The following is a 22,157-nucleotide window of genomic DNA, read 5'->3' as shown; positions in this document are numbered from 1 at the left end:
AAAAATGATTGGCTTTTAAAAAATGTTTTATATATAAAATTTGTTTAATATGATCCGTATCATTGGCCTATCGAGTTTTTTAAAGAAATACATTTAAAATTTTTTACAATTGGTAGTACACACAATTGATAAACAATTTATAGACATCATTTAGAATTTTTTATTTACAGGACTTATACTTTGAAGCGTTATAAACAGACGGATATGTATTTTATGAATTACATGTCCGATTGTCGATTATGGCTTGATTTATTGGACTTAAAATTCCTAACCGTCACTATCGCTATCCGAATAAACTCCTAACATATTTAAACTGTTAGAAGATCGAGTACTTGTCCGAGAGTCTTCAGTTTTAACTGAACGAGTGGTAGTACTAATGGGAGTTGTATCGGTGACGGAAGTTGTAGTAGAGGCGGTGTTTGTCGATTTCTTTAATTTTACAAAATTCTTTAAAGAATTTGTGGATTTTAAACTTCCCCCCCATGTATTTTTACTACTGTTTCCACTTGGTAATTTTTCCTAAAAAAGAAAAATGTTAGTAAAATCTACATGTTTTCATTACTATAAACCAATTTTTAAAAATTAATTTTTATAAATTAAATCAGAGCAAAACAGTCAAATAATTATGAAAAATTATCACCATTAACAACTGCATTAAACAGCAATTATTTTATAAAAATTTTCTGTTAACAAATTTTGTTAAAACATTTAATATGAGTTTTTTTAACAAACAAATTATAAAAAACATATTTCATTAAATCATTAAAAAATAAAGGTAAAATATCACCATTGTTGAAAATTTAATGAAAGTATTTTTAACTTACAATTATCATAATATAAGAACTCTAACATAAATAATTTTTATATAGGAAAGAAAATATTAAAATTATATGTAATAATAATCTGTATTATAATCATATCAATATTAAAATTATAATGAGTTTTTAAAATATTTAAATATTGATTAATAACAAATGTTTGAATATTTTTTAAAACTTATTTTTGTAATTTTATTTATTACTGTTAAAATGAAAAATTAATCTTTCCGCATAGCTCACACACAACCTATAAAATAACAATGTATATAATTATTGTAAAGTTTGCCTGTTTTCTAAATTAATATTAAGCAAGCATTTCAAATAGTAGTTCTTTCATCCTGTAAATATATAATGTACTTTTCAAAACCTCACTGGCATCCAGTGACAGATTTAAAGCATAATTTCAAAGAAACTGGTTTAATTTTGCTTATTAAAAACAATATATTTTTCAATTCTCAGTATATTTCCAAACAAACAAGCTTTGACAATAAACAAATTGTCTAAACTTTGTATGCAACTAAACAGCTATATAATCAGAGTTTTGAATATAATTTTTCCTTCCATGCCCACTTCTGCTAGTAATTACAATGGAAATTAAAAATATTTAAATGAAATAAGAAAGTAGAATATCTTTTGAAGAGCTTATAAATTTCCTTCGAAAGAATGCTTTATAAGCTTTTATATGTATTAAATTTGTACTTCTTATTGAAAAAGTATTGGATTATTTTATAATTGTTGTAAATTAATATCATTATAATTTTTTTTCATTAGTTGATTGAAATATTTATAATCAGTTATAAACTTGTTATTTTACTGAAATTTACAAGTACTTTAACTTTTAAATAGCCATTCTTCAATATTTTATTAATTATAAATCCTTGGCTCTGTTCTTTTACTGACTCCACAACCCTGATCCTTAGGACATAAAAGCCAAAGAAATGAAGTGAAAAAAAATATGAATTACAAAAAATTCTAGGACTGTTTTTAAATATTCAAATTTAACAAAAAATAAAAAATATATGAAAAAACTATTTTATAATTTTGTTGAACTGTTATAACACGGGCACTGACTGATTTACGTCTGATCAACTTTATGACCACAACTGCCGTCTTGATTCAGCAACTTGTTATTTATGCACGATTGGCATCACAAGCCAATGCCCAGCTGGACATACAATAATTTTTGATGATGATTGATGTTTTTGTTTTGTATAAAATTTTATTTTAGTTCTTCTGAAGTTATGATTATAACATACATACCAACTATTTGCCTTTTGGACGAACAGTTCATCTTTTCCCCTTCTTGTTCACCCTTGTAGTCCACACTCCAGAAATGTTTTCTCTTATCACTTTTGAATGTTCTTAGTAATTTCCATGGTTATACTTTCTTTTAATATTCTCGGTTTTAAACAAGAACTACTTTCTGTTGTACTGAGAACTACACTAATGTCTGGTTGGTGGTATAAATAGAAATTTTAACCCATATGGGACAACAATAAAACCTGCATAAATGTTTCTGCACGAGGTGTTTTCCCATCTAAGTTGACAAATTCTGTAGTCCCATCATTTCACTCATAAGACATATTAAAAATTCTCATATAAAATTTATGAGTGTAAAAATAAAAATTATATTTAGAGATATGATATTAGAATGGCATAAAATGTAAAGGCCAACTTATGACCAAATTGGTTTACAGCCAGTTCCTTGGAACCAATTACAGTTGTAAGTTGATGACTACCTGTAGTTACATCAAAATTATGGAAAAATAAGAAATTTTTTCCCACAAACTAATTTGCTTTTGGCAGTATTAGCAAAAATGGCATAGAAGTGAGATGATTTACATTCAAAATTCAATTATTTTCTGAAAGTTCACATCAGTTTCTGGCTCTTACTTCAAAATATCATACAATAAGACCATAAACTAGGTTATAAATGAACATTCATAAGCTATTTTATGTATTGTTTAATCATCATATAAGACTGAAAGTTAATATTAAAATTTACTAAAGTAATGACAGATTTGCAAATTTCCCATACAATATATGAATATAGTGCTAAGAAATTTATTAACAATAATAACAATGATTAATTAGTCTGTGTTCGAGAAAAACAAAAAATATAATATCCATATTGCTTATTTCTTCTAATATAGCCTTAATCCTTCCAGTTAATTTCTTTCACGTTTGTTCTAACGTTTTCGGCCCACCCTGGGCCATCTTCAGGAATATAATGAATGAACGTGTAGAATTAGAACGTATACATCGAATGCCTTCCGATTCAAATTACTGTGAAACGATTAAATTTGTTGAAGGAACATTCTCTCGTGCTATGACGATAAGGCACGTGAGAAAATCTCGGTGAAAATTTACTACATAATCGTTAAAATGAATGCTTTACGACTCAAATATCTTGTGATTTCCCTTCATAGCAGTATTTCCACGCTTGTGAAATGCTAGCCGCATCTTTATAGTTAACGCATGTGTTTTTCAATCCAGCCTTGTAAATTTCTAGTGTTTCCATTATTCTAAGCTGGTCTGTGCGGTGGGTGAGTCTTATGATACGAGCATTTCCTAGATCCGCAGTGATACCCGGTTCCGTAGTTGCCCGCCAAGGGCGGTGGTATATTTGCGTTTCTCTATGTCGTACCGGTGTTCCTTCAACCGTTGTTGCAGGGAGCGTTTGGTAGAGCCTACATAGACCATGTTATTATTAAATCTGCTGTCCCACATAGGGATCTCATACACTCCTGGAGCGTGATTTAAGTCTATTGGGTCCTTTCCATTGCGGAGTAGGTCATATACCAATGGTGGCCTACAATATGCCATCTTGGTTTTTGTGATGTTTGAAATTTGTCTATATATTCCATCAAACGTGAAAGAAATTAACTGGAAGGATTAAGGCTATATTAGAAGAAGTACATTCATCCAGTACGTTTGATTGATGTGAGTTGGAATCATATTGCTTATATTAATTTGTATTGTCAATGTTCAGAATAACTGTATAATGGTGATTTTATAGATTGTCTGGTTAACAACAGATAACAATCTTTAATTATAACATAACAGATATTAAGAAATTAATGTAGTAAATAAAATAACTACCCAGGTAGCTACCCAGAAATGTCATAAATACAAACTAGTAGGAACCTGTTGAAATCGATGATTTCATTCAATTGAAATACAATGAGCTCATTTAAAATTTAGCATCCTACACAAAAATCATCAGTACACCCAGTGTCTTCAGGTCTAAAGAAGAGTAAATTCAAACACCTGCTAACAATCAGATGTTTGAGTTTATTCTTCTTTCTGTTGGTTTATTGAGAAATCTATCAATCAGCATTAAGTGGTTGCCAGTGCAGTCAATATTGACAAAACTAATTTATTTTCAAATAAATTAATTTTGTCAATTATTTAATAATTTGTATGTTAGTCTTGTTGTTTTCAGTGATGAAAAGTAATGTGTTTACTTTACTAATACACTTAAAACCTGCCCAAAGTGGAACCTTAATAAAATGGAAATGTGCCTAAATGGAAAAAATTCTTAGAAATAGCAATTTTCTGTGTTAAAAACAGAAACCTGCCAAACCAAAAAATATTCAGTACTGTATGAGTCCAGTTTACACAGGTTTCACTGTACGTACTTACTTTTTTATTACAGATTCTAAAAAATTAAAAGAAAAAGACTCAAAGAAAGTTTAGAATCAAAAATAAAAGTACTAATAAACATACTTCTTACTTTAATTTATTACTTAAATAGAGTGTTAAAAATAATGCAAAAAGTCTTTTAATTAACTCATGATTAACAAAAAGTGCAATTCAGAGTACAGGATGAGAAATGGGTAATTTTAATGGTTAAAAAGAAACTAAATTGCTAGATAGCATACAAGGGCCTGATGTGTTTGTCCTACAGACTTAACATTATATCTTTGCCAATCTGCCATACCTGAACCATTGCACCTTTCTCAAATCTCTTCAGAAGTAGGATCTACAAGGTAACAATATGAATTTGATACCCAAACCATGTTTGTATTCTCAACTATTCTCTGAAACAAAGCTGGACAGTTTTTGAGGCTACCAAATTGATATATATATGTTATTAATAAAAACAAAATAACCAAACTTAAACATATTTCTTAAAACCCTTACTTCCCATTCATTTTTCTTACTCCATCTACATTAATTAAATAATTTTCTGTAGTTATCATAACATGGTTGTATTGTAATATTGTCTGTGATTAATTTATCATGATTTATAACATAAAAACTAAATTTTAAAGAAATTAGAAAATTCATAAGGCTTTGCAACAAAATATATATGTAAAATTTATCAAAAAATTTGTACAGATTATTTTATGAAGGGGAATAGAGAAATTTAGCAAAAAATACTACTAATTGAACAAAATATTGTTTTATTATAATACACTTCTTGTCTAGTTTAAAATGTATTGGTGAGCTGTATAATGGTCTCCTTATTTCTAGACTTATCACACAGTAATCATATACAAGACCAGCCTCAATATATCAATTTACAGTAGAGCATCGTTTATCTGAATCAATTGGGGACTGGGGTTGTTCGGATAACCAATTATGTACGAAAAAATATATTAACTTATCCGATGTTGAAATTTTTCTCCGTCGCGTGTCGCTTCGTATTGAATTTTTGTTGATTTTAAGCCTAACAAAAATTTTTATAATAATAATCGAGGCTACTGTATCGTTAAAATTATTTCTTTATTTTGTACAAACAAAATAAATATATTGGAAAATATAAAAACAAAAAAATTATACTTTAGTTACTGTTCTTACTGAAACGTATAATAAAATTTTACTATAGAATCAAATTTAAAAATGATAATACTATAATATATTTAAACCAACAAAATATTAATCAAAGTAAAAATCAGAAATTTAAACATCTATGGCATTACAAATTAAGTCAAATCCTAAATAGTTTTGGTGTATTGGAGTCATCATTTAAAGATAACATTAATGATTGGAAATTTGGATATTCACTTCTAATAAACTGCAATTTCCCAAGCAATAAACAAAGATCAAAATTCATTATATTAAAGTACTTATCACCCATGATATATTGATTTATTACAAATTTCGTCTTCACAACCTTATATGTCACAATTGGTTAGTTTAAATGTAAAACGATTAATAATTCAACTTCGTTTAAATAAATATATCCTTTTTATTAATAATATTTATATTGATTTAGCAAGATCTTACTGCCCTTTATGTAATTCTGAAGCATTTTCTCTATATCATCTAATTCACAATTGTCAAGAACTTTATAGCTTGCGTGACTATTATAAAATACCTCAAATATGCAATTATAATTCATTACTCGATTTCCAACTTAATTTAAATAATCTCAGTAAAACGAATCTTTACAAAATATACAATTATTTTGTTAAAATCTCCGAAAAATACTATTTGACATATCAAAATTAATGATTATTTTTGTATTCGTTGTCTTTGTAATTATAAATAAAACTTTATGTATGCAATCATAAAATCGATATTTATAGTGTTTATGACTTATCTTTATATCTTTGTACTTTAAATTTGCTAATTTGTATTTCTTTCCAACCACTTGTATTATTCCCCCCATAACAGAGAAATTGTTCTCTTTTTGTATTGCTAATTTGTATTGTATTATTTTTATGTTATTAAACTCTCTATGATGATGATGATGATGATGAAAAATTATACTTTAGAAGTTAATCTAGTATCAAAAACGTTCAATTCAGCACGACACAGTCCGACTGGAAAGCTTTCGGTTAACCGGCTTTTGGATAAACGACGCTCTACTGTATTTTCCAATAGCGTTTTGGCCTTACAGGCCCTTAGCAGCTTTTTTACAACTATTCAAAGATAAAAACCAGTAAGTTAAACAGTAAGATAAAAACTGGCAAGAAGAAGTGAAATAGTCTGACTCCATTGTTTTTATAATTTTTTTTGAAAAACCAGTAAGTTAAACTGCCATTAATGCTATTAGCTTAGATCTTAATATAACTTACATTTTTTGCAAAACTGACATGTAGTTGTAAATATGTCAACTTTGTGGAAATTGTAAGTTATATTAAGATCTAAGCTAATAGCATTAATGGCAGTTTAGCTTACTTTTTATCTTTGAATAGTTGTAAAAAAGCTGCTGAGGGACTGTAAGTCCAAAATGCATTCTATTGAAAAATAAATTGATATATTGAGGCTGGTCTTGTATCTGATGACTGTGTGATAAGTCTAGAAATAAGAAGGCCATTGTACAGCTCACTAGTACAAGATATTGTTTTGTTATATGTAAAAAAAAATAATTTATAAAGAATTTTCAAGACAATTTTTTTATATTTTGCAAATAATTTTATATTTTAAAAATTAGACATTATAAGATTTTCATTCATATTAACATATTTATTTCATTATATTTTGAAAAAATGTGTGTGTACTAAAATATAAGATTTTGAAACTCAAGAAATTCAAATTATATTATTTATTTCATTTTTTTTCACTGAAATGATCCCAACAGTTCTTTCTAAATATGTATTTAAGTAACTTATATTACATTTTTAATGATGTATAATTTCTTTTAGGTAATCATTATGCATAATAATTTCAAATAAAGAAAAAACTTACTTCAGATAAAATATCAGTAGGATTATTCTTTTTTGCTTGTTTAATTATTGGTTTACTATCATTTTTGTCATCTATTATTTCTTCTACAATTTCCTCAGATGTACGTTTTAATGATTTTTCATCAGATTTTCCATCAGATTTTCCAAAAACTTCCCTGTAGAGAATATATTTAAACAGAATTAGATTTTTTATATAGTTAATATTTCAATTTAAAAATTTTAATTGTAATTGTGTAAAAATTCAAATCACAACAGCACAATGAGATTGCAAAATTAATAGTAATTTGAAGCCTTACAATGCTATAATCTTTTAAATTTTTACAATAATGTAAATAAATTTCAAATGAATCAAATTTACATTTTCAATTTAGCAAAATTATTGTCTTTTTAAAAAATTGTTCGAAAACTGTAATTTAAAAGTTTGAAAAATACTGAATATTTAAATTTTGCATGTAGATAAAATTATTATTATACAATAAATATAATATTTTTTTGAATAATTATAAAATAATAGTTTAAAATAATTTAATTAACTAAAACACACTTTTATATAAATTTCTGTGCTACAATGAAATATTTTTAATGCTAGTTTTAAAATTAATCTAAACTAATTTAATTTAAAATGTTAAGCATGTAAAAATATCTAGATAAGCAATCACCAGAAAAAGCATATTAAATTTTAAATGTTATATTGTATTAAAATGATTAAAGTCAATAAAATAGTTACTCAAATAAATAATCAAACTACATAAATTAAGTATTAAGGGGGCAACTATAAAGACACTCACAAACACTAAGATCAGTTAAAATCCCAATAGACTTTACTCATAAAAATGTTTTTGTTCATTTAAAAATGGACATCATCAGATAAAGATACAAGTAAAGTCTATTGGGATTTTAACTGGTCTTGGTGTTTTGAGTGTCTTTATTACATTTAATCAGTTAGTGCAGTGGATAACCTATTCTGTATGCTATAAATTATTTTTATACTGTTAGAAACTATTTTGTAACAATATAAAAATAAATACTTTCAACACACTGTTGAACTTCATGCATTAACTATATCTTATAGTTTCTTTTAATCCCAATTTATGAATCAATTGCTTTTCAATTTCTAACAATACTTTCACGTAAAGAAAAATCTACATTAAAGATCCTTTGTAACAAATGTGACTTCAAAAAACTTATTCTTCATTACTTTTAGCCCTTAGTTACTCTATTAAATAACCTAACCAATTTTTAAGCTCTAAATTAAAAACTGGTTAGATTAACACAATTTAACATATCTGTATCAAATTGTAATTATAAAAAGAAAACTGATTTAAATTATACCTATCTTATGTAATTTTAAAATTAAATAATTACCTAATAAAAGCTTCATCCTCTTCCTCTTGTTTTACTCTTAAATTTTCCTCATAAACAGCATACTGCTTTAGCATATTATCAAAATCTACTTGTGCATGTCTTTGATTCAAATCTCTCAATTCTTCTAGAGACTCTAACAGTTCCATTTCACGTTTTGATGCTTTTGTTCGATTTTCTAATAACTAAAAGAAAGAAATTATATACAGTATTTAAAATAAAATTAGTTACATCATTATAATAAAACTTATTGTATTTTTGTACATATAAGAGCATGATCCTATAAATAAAGCATAATGTGTGTTTCAAAAATTGAAAAAGAAGTAATTTTTCTCATGTAAAAGCATGTTCTTATTTGTTTGGAAATATAATATTTGTTGAGCTGCAATTTTAAAAAATTGTAGACCACTAAATTCCCACTATCGTCCGCCATCTATCCCTTTCTTTAATCTTGAGAATGAAGTTAGATAGATGAAAGTCAAGACCAGATATCGAAAGATTAAGGGCAGGAGGTCACAATTAACTATATGCAAACTTCCGATGCAAACTGGAAGTCATATTATTTCAATTCAAAAATTTTTCCCCGAAAGGTGTTAGATACATGACTAGCATGACTCTATTGTTAAAGGAAAAGTATGATGTACAGGGGGAAGACACTACTAATTTGAGGTGGAGAGCACGATTAACCTATCAGATGTTGTAATTTTTTTCCGTTGCCTGTGACGCCAGGTTGAATTTTCGTCGGTGTTAAGCCTAACAAAATTTTTTTTTTTTTTTTTAATTATAATCATGTTTACTGCATCTTTAAAAATTATTTTTTCATGTTACACAAACAAAATACATATATTAAAAAATATAAAAACAATAAAAGTTATATTTCAAAAGTTCGTTTTAATATAAAAATTATAACGCATAGCGACATCTAGTGTCAAAAACGTTCCGATGCAGACACGGAAATATTCGGGATCACCCACACAGGTGAATGAGGTCAACACAAAAATTTTCGGGAACAACGCACAACAGGTTAAAAATTGCAGACCAGCATTGTGATGATGTCACAATAAATAATTGCTCATTTAAATTAAGTGTTTATAACATGCTATATTAATGAATAGTCAATCTCAAATAGAAACAATATATTGATGCCTTTATATTGGCTAAATAATTCTATTATAGGATTTATTTATTAATTGGAAATATATTTTAGAGAGAAAATTTCTTGGATGTAATAGCAGAGTGATATTAAAGTTAAAATATTCTTTATCTGAAAATACAATTATAATTGATAAAGCAGATCAGTTTGAATTTCTATATCTTAGTAGTAATTGTGTTCAACAAATTTTTTAAAGTAATTATTCTAGAATATTTTTATGATGCGATGCATCATTCTTTCCTAATGTAGATTATATCTCAATATTTTATTACCCTTAGAAATTGTAAATAAAAGTGGTCATTCCAATAACATATAATTTTTAAAAATTTGAAAGTTCCAAACAATATAAATAAATAACTGATAATTTATTCTTATTTTCATAAATTATCATAAAATCTGAAAAGCTAAGTTCATTCAAACACCAGGAATTTTATTTATTAAAATTTTATACAAGAATTTTAAGGAATCCATTGACATTTTCAATTAAATCTGTAAGATTACCAGATATCAATCAGATCTCCGAGAATTAATACAGTAATTATTCTTTTAAGATTGACTATTATAGCAGTATTGAACTATAATATTGCTTTAGTAGTAATATAGTTCAATACAATCTACATTACTCCTATAGTAGTAATATAGCCCAATAAATTCTGGCAATTGTTTGTCTTTAATATGGAATTATCCGAAAAGAAATGTTTTTTTAATGGGTCTAATTTAATTCTGCAATAAAAAAAAGTAATAAAATATGATTTTGATAAATATTCTAAGATGATATTTATAGCACTGAAGAGAAATTATTGTATTTCTAACAAAAAAATACTGTAACAAATTGTTTAACTTTCACAGCAACATTTAAAATTGTGTGTGGAGCCATCTGTTACGTTATTTTATTAAAAACTACTTTTTATATTCTTAATTATTATAAAATAGCAAAAGCTTAATTTTGAGGGTAGGAATGGGTTTTTAAAACATCGTAAATACTAATAATGAGTAAAATCGTTAGGTCCGATCCTACTCGAGATATGACACAACTCCTCCTATCTTTACACCCTTCTCGATCTTTAAATTTCACCAAAATTTCACCAAAAATCACCAAAATTTAATAGCATTGATCTCCCAATACATGAACCTCCCAGTAAAATTTCAGAAAGTTTCAACAAAAAGCACAGCAGTTGTTTCAAAGAGGGTAAACAAAATTGTGCCCCCCACACAAACAAACATCCATATAGAAAAAACTAAAATTTTTTTGCATTTCTCGACATTTCAAAGTCCCAAGTCTAAAAATATAAAAATCTTGGGGGTAATTTTTTTACTGATTGCCTTAGTTTGCTCGTTATATATAACAGAGCCTGGAAAGTAATAATGTCATATTATTCAGGGTTTATTCAATGTTGTAGAACAATGTACTGTATTTCAAAAACTGGCAGCTGTATCTACTTATTTATTAAATAATAGTTATGAAAATAATGAATAATGTTTTATTTGCTTTTGAAAAACTACTTGTATATCATATATTTTTTTTTTTATAAATACATTTATATATATTCAAGATAATTTCAGGCATATATTTTTTCCACATTAGTATATTTAAGTTAGGAAATAAATTAAATCAGTAGAAATTAGTAAATTATTTCTTTCGTTGAAACAGTGCCTTTATTTTAATGTCTATTTTATTTCACAATGAAGTGATGATTTAAGACATCAAACTTTTGAAATAGCCACTTTATTCAGTACTGTATATTAGCAAACAAAATGTAGAAAAGTTATGGTACTGAAAAAAGCAGATGTGTCAAGAGTCTGAGGTCTTAAATCATCACTTCATTGTGAAATAAAACAGAAACTAGTAAATTATAAAAGAATAAATCATATTATAATCTGCATCTTAAATTTGACTAAGATCAATATTCTGTTGTTATAAAAAATAAGATGCAGATTTCTGTATCAATCACATATTAAATTCATTTTAATAACGACTATGAGAGACTTGTATGAAATAGAAATTTCAAATAAAAGTTGTTGAAATAAATAGATTTCCTACAGAAAACAAAACAAAAATTTTGGTTTAATTTTTAATTTTTTGCATACATGTATACTGAAATTTTTACTTTATTATTATTTTTTTGTTGTGAAAGTATCTATTTCTTATTACAAGTATAGTTCTTGTAGAAAGCACTTTTATGTTTTTGAAATATATAAACAACATTGATGTAAACAATTACAAAAGCTCTCTTCATTTTTCTTCCTTGATTACCAGAAACAAATTTATAATATAGTTGAAAGTTTGAAAGATTACATATTAATAATTCAAAATGTATAATATTAATAGTCTAGCAATAATCTCACAAGTTTAATAAAAATTATTGTTCTACTTATAAAGGATGATTTCTTTTTATTTTTTAATCAACATTGATAAAGTAAAGCAATTTAAATTTTTTTTATTTTCACATCACTGAATTAGTTTCTATAACATGCAAATTCAATTCTTATTAAAATTTATGTTGAAATGAATTATTATTAAAGAGAATTAAAAAATAATAATAATAATAACAACAACAAAATAGCCTTTGAGTGCCGATTTTGAAAAGAAAAAAAGGTTACTGATATATGCATATTAATTTATTTCATATGATTTGTTCAATTGACTACTTAAGGAAATTATTGAAAACTGATGAAATTGAAATGACGAAGTTAAAGAATATAATTTTAAAATATTTATTTATTGCAATTAAATCAATATCAATAATAGTTGAAGCTGGAACTTCCACAGTATATAAAGATACTAAACACAATCTTTTCCAGCAACTAAAGTTTTAACTAAATTTAGTTGCTGAAAAAGTGTGTAAGATATGTTCAGTGTCGTTATATATTGTAATTAAAGTTATAAAGCATAAAAAATTGCCTTATTTAAAAAAAATTTTGATAAATTATTACTTTCTATTATTTTTAAAATAATAATTAATGAATGCATCTTACTTTCATAGGGTTGCTTTTTTCTTCCTCTTCTATTTCTTTTGCCTCTCTTTCTGCTTGTTCTTCGGCAAGTTTCAAAGCCTGAAAATTTCTCGTGGCACCATTTTCCACAACATAATCTGCATTTTGTGGATCAGTCTAAAAATATTTTTAAATGTAAAAACAAGTGTATTAAATTATGTAATTTTCTGAATTTAATGAACACTTAATATTACTTATAATTATGTATTCCATAGTTCATTTTTTTCATTTATGATTTGTGAAGTGATTCTTTATCTATCTAACTGAATTTTTTGAATTAGTTTTGTGTGTCACTTTTGTTCGACAAGAATACAAGAATGTAGAAACAATGTAAGAATACATTCTTTATACAACATTTACGCTATTTACAATCATCAAGCTTTTTTGCTTGACATAATTCCACCAACTTCAAACCAATCTTATTAATGCATTTATCTTCCGAGCTCCGGTAAATGCTATAATCCAACAAGGGAAAAATACCATCTCCCCAATCCATTTCAATCAGGGTTCTAATCCTACTGTTAAAATCACCCAATAAATATATCTCCTCATTTTGAAAAGAATCAATGTCTCAAGTAACTTATAACATTTTACGCAAACTTCTATTCTGATATAAACAAAAATAAACTTTTTTGTTTTTCCAACGTACTTCAAATAACCAATCCTCAAAGGGACAAACCACCCCGTCTTTCAGCTCTTTATCATCATAAACACCATCCCACCATATATATTATTGTTATGGAGAAAATAAAATAGAATAATTTTCTATCAAAATTAATACATTTATTTCTAGTTTAATAAAATCACAGGCAAAGAGAGAAGAATGGCAAAATAAAATCAGCCTCAACTAATTTAATTTTACATAATTCTGAATTCTCTGATTATTATTATTACCTTAAATGTTATCTCTGCCAAGCATCGTGGACATTTGATATAAAAACGAAATATTTTAATTCCAAGATACTCTTCATTCTGTACTGTTTCTTTACGAGCATTAAATTTTTTTCCTTTGTATATATATTCTCCACAAGTTGTACATCTAGATAGAAAAAAAAAAAAGGTTTAAATAAATCAATAAGATATATTTATAAATTATGAATAAACTTCTGTATTAATTTCAAAATGCATGTCACTTTACAAATTATCATTGTAGAGTAATCTACAAGAAAGCTTTTGTTTATATCCATTTTGATATAAAATCAAAATAAATTAAAAAAGTTAAAAAAATCAATTTGATTTTTAATGATCTTATAATAAAATACACTGAAATATTATAAAATTGTTCCTGCATTTAACAGAAAAATTTGATAATTTTATATTATAGAACTATATTCATATAGAACAAGAACGGGCAACATTTTTAAATGATAGGCCAAATAAAATGTGAAAGTGCATGTATGGGAATCAAATTTCTGTTTTTACAATTTACAGTAGAGCATCGATTATCCAACTCAATTGGGGACTGGGGTTAGTCGGATAACTGAAAAAGCAGATAACCGAAAAGTATGAAAAAATACATTATTCGTATATTAGTATATCCCATGTAATTTGTATATTAGTATATCGCTATTAACCTACTTCTCGTAGAATTTTCATCGATGTTAAGACTAACAAAATGTTTTTAAAATAATCGTCTCTATTGTATCGTTAAAAATGATTTCTTTATTTTCCACAAAATAAAGACAAAATAAAAAATTAAGCATGATTTAAATACTGGCCTCCCTTTCATGGTTGAGCCAGTGTTGCCAGCTAAAACATGCAAAAATTTAACAAAAATAATATTAAAGTAGCCAAGACATAGCCAAATATTGTAGCGCCACATCACTAGCAGACACTTCAATTTGCCGACTAGAACGCGGTCGGTTAACCGATGTGACGGTTAATCGGGGGTCGGATAATCAATGCTTTACTGTATAGCCATCTGGGTAAACAAATCATTTGAATTGACCAGTAGTTTGAAAATGGTGGCAAAAACAGTTAAATGGATATAAAAAAAGAATAATGTATCAAGCAACACAGAAAAAATTGGTGTGTAATAAAAACTTATAAAGATATACAGTAGAGCGTCGTTTATCTGCATCAACTGGGGACTGGGGTTGTTCAGATAACTGATTTTTTTGGATAACAGATTATGTATGAAAAAATATATTAACCTATCCAATGTTGAAATTTTTCTCTGTTGTGTGTCGCTTTGTGTTGAATTTTCGTCAATTTTAAGCTTAATGAAAATTTTTATAATAATAATCGAGGCTATTGTATCGTTAAAAATTATTTCTTTATTTTGTACAAACAAAATAAATATATTGAAAAATATAAAAACAAAAAAATTATACTTTAGAAGTTAATCTAGTATCACAAACGTTCGATTCGGCATGACACAGTCTGATTGGAAAGCTTTCGGATAAACAACGCTCTACTGCAGTATTCCCCAACCCTATGCCCGTGAGCATCATAGTGCCCGCCGATTGTTTTACGTGTGCCCGCCGCTGTGCGACCACGATAAAAATAAAAATATTTCGGTTTTCAATAAAATGCTATGTAAAAGTTTTTTTCGTTTTTAATGATTAACCACTCAAAAGTAGAAATGGCGTCCAACACAGATAAAAGCACAAAGTGAAATGCGACCGATCTCTTTTTCCCCTACGCCAAATCTTCACCAACCAAATTTCCCATACCTGAAATGAAATAAACTGAATATCATAAAATCAAAGTACAGATCACGACTTACAGATGAACACCTTGACGATTGCTTACGAGCAGGAATATCATCATACTCTCTTAATTATGAAGCAATGGCCAATGAAATGCAATGCCAAAAATCACATTTACTTTCAGATTTATATTTTTTATAAAGAATTTTTATACTCTGTAGATTTTGTATGCATTGTTTAGTAATTACTTGTTCTGTAAAAATTATTGTTAATAGTCTTGTGTATGTTTTATTACATTTTTGGAATTAAATGTTTTTTGTACATTATGTGTATGTATTATTAACTATGTCCAAGTATAAATTCACCTTGAAAAAATAAATGGTGCCCGCCGTCCGGCCGGTATTCTAGAATGTGCTCTTAGGTACAAAAAGGTTGGGGACCCCTGCTCTACTGTAATTAGATTTATTGTAAATTATTTTTCAAACCATTTACTACATGTATTTTGAAAATGTCCACAACTGAATTACATATGTTTAGGAACCTAGGGGTTGTGCTGTATAGTGCCAAAATTGCCACTTTGCAATATTTTTATTAAAGTGGCAATAAAAATATACTACTGGTGATAACAAGTGGCAATAAAAACCATAGTCTGCTTATTTTGACATTCAGCATAAAACTGAATCACAAAGCAAACTTCAGGAAAAAACAGTAGCTCTTGTGCGATGCACATCGTACCTAGTGATTTCATGACGTCACACAGCAAGTTTGGGCAGAAAAGTAGAAAGTGATGTTGAGAACCAAAGGCAATTTGATGCCCAAATGCTGCCTAGCATTTCCAAATTGGGGAATTTTTGTTGGCTAACGTAAAATTTGGGGAATTTATTGGAGTGACTTTTTTCCACTTTGAACTTTTTTCTGTAGAGTAAAACAAAAATTTTGACATGACAGAACGTGAAATACAGTTTAAACATTGTGATCAAATGTGTTATTTGAAATTATTCATTTAAACATTATTCAAAAATGATTCATATTAGAGAGGGTCAGACATTTGGATCTCTGATTCAACGAAGCATGGTGAAAATGTAATCTTAAACACAAATAGCTCTTTGTCCAAATAATAGGACCCACTTCTCAAGCATTTTCAAAAACTGGGCTCTGAAAATTGAGTGTTTACCTTATAAGTCTAGAAATTTCATGTCCATGAATGGTGATAAGCCAAGTGAATAAGATGCTAGGCACTGGAGCTAGATGATGTAGGTTTGAACATTTGGAATTTTAATTTAGTTTTTTTTTTTAATGTATAACATTATTATTTTATTATTTTACCACATTATTAGCATTATTCCTAGTGATTAAAGTATATAAAACAAGAAATTAAAAATTATGATGTCATTTCTTGCTTAGTGAAAACAAGTCTGCAGATTTAACTCTGTGTAAAAGTGAAACTTTTATTTCTTCACATTTATTTTCACATATTTTTGGTCCCAATTACATACTGTCTTTACAAGCAAATAAGCTTCAGACATTACTGCACATGGACAAAAAGACAATTGATATGAAAATAGGGTAGCATACTCACAGTGTTAAGTTAAACACTGAATTTTCAGAGGCCCGTGTTTTGTAAACACTTGAGAAGTGGGTCCTATTATTTAGATAAAAACTGTGTGTTTATGGCTATATGCTCACAAGTCAATTAGAGACCTCTCTTTGTAAGTGATGGCTTAACATGTTACTTTTGCTTTCCATCTGCAAACTGATAAGGCTATCAGTGCATTAATTAGTAAGTAAAACTGATGACAATAAATAATTTGAAGTGGCAAAATGGTTGGCAATATTTTTAAATTTTTCAGAGTAACCCCTTGAAAACTGGGGGTTGGCCACTGATGATATAGAATATCCAATTAATTTTTACAAATTTTCAAAATTGCAAAAATTTAAATTTGATGTAAACATTTTTTTTTTTAAATCTGAGTTTTAATCAAGCTTTGTGAGCAAGAAAAATGGTGATATTCAATAATGAATTCAATCATAGTTATTAATACAATAAAGCATTTAATATTTTTTATTCTAATTGTTAAACACAAGATTGTGTTATTAACTCAAACACTTGGCTTTTGACTCCACCTTTATTTAGTTGATCTTGTGTTTAACAATTAGACTAAGCAATCTAGCACAACACGGTTTCTCTACGACTGATTTAATATTTTGTCAAATTTTAAAAATTTATTATTATTTACTAATTTAAATATCTCAAGTAACCAAACAAATAAATATTTTTATTAATTAAAAGTAACTGAAATGATATTATTATTCTATAAATAAAATTTACCTCATATTACAGGGTGCCATTAATCTAACTGTATACTGTCTGTCCTTAGGAAGTCGCAATCTTGGGATTTTGGCTGGGTCAAAATCTGGAGGATAATATTTCTGTAAAAATCAAAATTACATTAGAATCATTTAAAAACTAAATAAAATGTGTGTATATATATATACATGTAGGGTCAGCCAAAATTCTAAAAAACATTAAAAATTATTCATAAAAAAACAAAAAACCATTGCATTAAAACATGATTTACACTATAAGTATTCTCAAGATGAGGGTTTTTGTTAGAAAAGTCCCTGATAGGTGAAACTAGTAAGATAATGAAAATGACTATCGTGTGTTCAATTTGTTTATTAGAACAGTAAGTGTTTGACATGACATCTACTACAAGGTATGACAGAATTGAGGTGAGTGATATAACCCCTAATTGCAGGCATATCTGAATAAATGGAACTGACCTCACATCAAATATCATCTTTCAGTTCTGATAATGTAAAAGGACCTGACTATATACATTAGACTAAATATCAATACCTTCAAAACCAGAAATGAATTACTGTCAAATCTGGAAAGCAGACTGTGGAATCTTACAATATTTACTGATAAGTCTGTCTTCACTGAATGTTTCAATTAAGAATTTTTTTACTGGATAAGCAGTACAAGATGACAGAACCGGTACTAGACTTTATGCCGCACGGGGTAAGACATACATTGGATGCCCCTTATCCCCTACATAAAATGAAAAAAATTTTGTTTTAAAATTCCATACCAATTAGAAATGCCATATTGATTGTATAAAATGTCTGAAATGAGTTGCATATTGATTGCTCTGTCAATCAATATGCAACTCATGCACTGTATTAATTAACATTATTCTTGGTTAAAATAGACATAATAAGGTTGTTATGTATATTACTTATAATTGAGCCACTCACTTGCCAAATCAATTAACTCCATAAAACAAAAGTATAAACGTTGATAATATATATTAATTTTTAAAATTCCTTTTAAACTTTAAATTTAAATAAACATTATAATTCTTCTGAGACTGCATATTACTCAATACAAAAACTTACTTGAAAACCTTTTAAATGTGCAGTCAAATTTATTAACTTCAAACGTTTCCAGTCTTGTTAAAAGACCTTTCTCAAGAAAAAAACATTGTAAAATTCGAAGACTTAGTATGAATACAAAAATAAAAAAGCTTTAGAATGTTTTTGAACGATATTCCGTTGCAAACATTATAATGTATCTTTATATACTGTTATATTAAAGCATAGCTTTAACATAATGATACATAAAATTAGTTATGCAAAAAATGTAAAAATAATAATGATTATATTAAGGATTTACAAATGGAGTTAATTGATTTGACCTGTGAATGGCTCAATTATAAGTTGTTATTCTGTGAGAAATAATAATCTTGCACTACTGAAGACTGGTTTCAATATCTTTCTCAATGGCATTCGGAACATCAGTGGAATCATGCTCAACGTTCCAAACACCATTGTCAAACTTCTAGGCTTACAGGATGGCAGCATCGAATGTCTGACGTTCACATTTTCGTGATGAAAACGTTGACCACAACCTGTCTATTATTTTCTCCTCCATAACTTCAGAGAAATACAGTTGTAGGCAATAAAACTGCAATTATTTATGTGATCTGAACCTTTTGTTCTATCAATTATTGTATTTCTTAAATCATGCAATTTGATAAAATTAGAACTTATTCTACAGGAAAATATCTGGTAGAGACATAATCAAGCACTTTAGAATTATCATTTTGCAGAATGCATTTTGAGTCTTGGTCCTCTTCAGCAGCTGAAATATATTTGAAACACTGGTCCTTAGCAAAGTCAAAAGGGTTAGATTGAAAATGTAAGTGACACTGTTGGGACCTTAACAGAGCTGTAGACCATGCCACAGAAACAAAAAAGTCAAAGGAACCATACTCTACGTGCAATGCTTTCTGAGATACAGCTCTTCAAAATCAGCAGCATGATTAAGAGTCACATTGCATGCTCTGCTAAACCTATCATATGTTTAACAGATATTCTAACAATATTTATTGGTAAAGAACAAAAAAAGTCCAACACACAACCGTCTACCAGATACGCGTCTCCAAATGTAGAAATCTAACAACAGCAGTTCTTGTTGCCATCTGACTCGTGGACATCACATTATAGGCACTGCAACCAGTACCGATAAAAATTATAAACACATTAACTCCTATTAACCAAAAACAATTTTTACCTTGAACCAATACTACCGCCTACTTTCAATACACTAGAATGCTCACTATTGCTCACATATCAGCGTATGGGTGAGAATGCTTCACACCCCCAAAACTATATATCAAGTACTCCACAGTCAAGTGAGCAATGCAAAGCTAATATAATCACGTGGACTAAATAGTTTAAACGTGATACGTAGTGTGACTCCGATCGTGCCCGAAAGTAGGCCAATTTCGGGGGTGGCTATATCTCACAAAGGACACCGTACATAAAGGTACGATTCCTTTATGTTTTTTGCTGCTATAGGGATGGTCTACAACTGTGTTAAGGTCATTCAAATCTGCAATCTTACCCTTTTGACTAATCAGGAACAGTCTTTTCAAACATATCAGCAACTGAAGAGGGGGCCTAGACTGGAATGCATTCTGCAAAATGATAATTCTGAGTGCTAAATTATGCCATACTCTATCAGATTACCCAGATATTTTCCTGTATGATAAAGTAACTTCTACCAAGATATTTGTCAAATTTCATTATTTATATGAATAGAATTTATCACGTATAAAGATACTGAATAAAAACTAATACTTACATTAAGAACTTTTCTTTCAGACATTTTATACGATCAAAACAATTTAATACAATTTCAATCCAAGCGTTCAAAATACAAACTCGTATTATGCTGTTAAAGCGCACTCTGGCGGATAAAGTTTCTTTAATTACAGTAGGGTTGCCAGCTTTAGTTTTTGAATGATCAAGATGGAAACGCGAAATTATCGTGATTCACAAGATTGTCTCGTGAAAATAATAAATAAATAATAATAATAAAATATTTATATAAAGAGTAAGAATATAATTAAATTAAATAAAATTAAAAAAATTATTTTTTTTGTTAACGAAAACGTTTCAATATATATATATTTTAAAAAAAAATTGTTAATTAACCGTCATTCTGGTTTTTTTAACTCTCCGCCGTGTGGGCACTAAGAGAACCTCTTTCAGCAAGCCCATTATGGGTTCGGCCAGACCCAAAATGGGGCTGCCGGGTGGTGAGGGACGGGGCCCGACATATCTGGGTCGGCGACCACACGCATCAGGTGCACGTGATGTCTGATCACATGCATGTTTGGCGCGAATTGGAGACTGAGAACAATTTTTTCGACACGGCTTTTTATAACAGAAATTCAAAATTTATCATATCTTTGGAACTATCAATTGCTGCTTACAACAACCGAATCGGAAAAAATGCGTGGGAATACTTTTGCTCCATATTTTAAGATAATCTCGAAAGGGGAATTAAAAAGAGAGAAATGAACGTGATGAGTACATTATTCGATATAGCATCTTAGTACTTTTTATACTGATATTGTAATTCGCTTTCAGTAGTGAGAAATAATCAGTTGTGTTCAAGGACATGCTCCACGTTATTTTCAAATGGGTTAAAATCTGATGCCAATAAATTATCTTTGTAGTTCGTAATTTCTCGATCGATGATAAAGTAAGGGAAATTACCCTTCGCTTTTATATTCTATAATCGGATGAACACCAAAAATTCTGTTTTATCAATGCCGTTTCTCTTCGACGTAATGAAAGCCATGACAGTGCTTCTTCGAAATTCATTTCGGTACTAAATTTTTGTGGTATGATTCTCGATACGGACCGCTAAACTGTAGAGGCGAGTGCTGTTTTCTGCGACATCTTACTGTAGAAAAACTATAAAATAAATGCAAGAAAGTGGTACGTGTGAGTTGAGCCTAACTGTCTTCGTATTGTGTTTTGTAATGGTCTTCAAGACAAAAATCTGTAATACAGTATAACACCTTTAATAACAATAGAGCTTCTACACATCATAATTTTGAAAGTCCAATGATATAGTAATTTATGTATAGCGCACTTTTGTGAATCGTATATACACAGTGCATGTCTGAAGAATAATTTGAATGTTGATTTTGTGCAATCACGCGCGCATTACAGTTTT

At 28.1% G+C, this 22,157-nt stretch overlaps 1 protein-coding gene across 1 annotated transcript; it reads right to left on the bottom strand.

Annotated features, from left to right (window-relative positions):
- LOC136987407 (splicing factor YJU2) lies at nucleotides 1-20,896 on the bottom strand. The gene is made up of 7 exons (XM_067285143.1): nucleotides 20,772-20,896; nucleotides 17,949-18,049; nucleotides 13,863-14,007; nucleotides 12,951-13,085; nucleotides 8,825-9,006; nucleotides 7,461-7,614; nucleotides 1-519 (listed from the first exon to the last, which is right to left on the bottom strand). Exons 1-7 carry the CDS (start codon nucleotides 20,793-20,795, stop codon nucleotides 268-270), a joined length of 993 nt encoding a protein of 330 aa, XP_067141244.1. The 5' UTR covers nucleotides 20,796-20,896; the 3' UTR covers nucleotides 1-267.
- Nucleotides 20,897-22,157: the final 1,261 nt, after the last annotated feature.

Source organism: Centruroides vittatus, unplaced genomic scaffold (assembly GCF_030686945.1).
Source record: "Centruroides vittatus isolate TY-2023 unplaced genomic scaffold, ASM3068694v2 scaffold_1782, whole genome shotgun sequence".
NCBI classification, from domain to species: domain Eukaryota; kingdom Metazoa; phylum Arthropoda; class Arachnida; order Scorpiones; family Buthidae; genus Centruroides; species Centruroides vittatus.
Note: the sequence above shows the minus strand (reverse complement) of the source record. Positions and strands in the feature narration are given on the sequence as shown.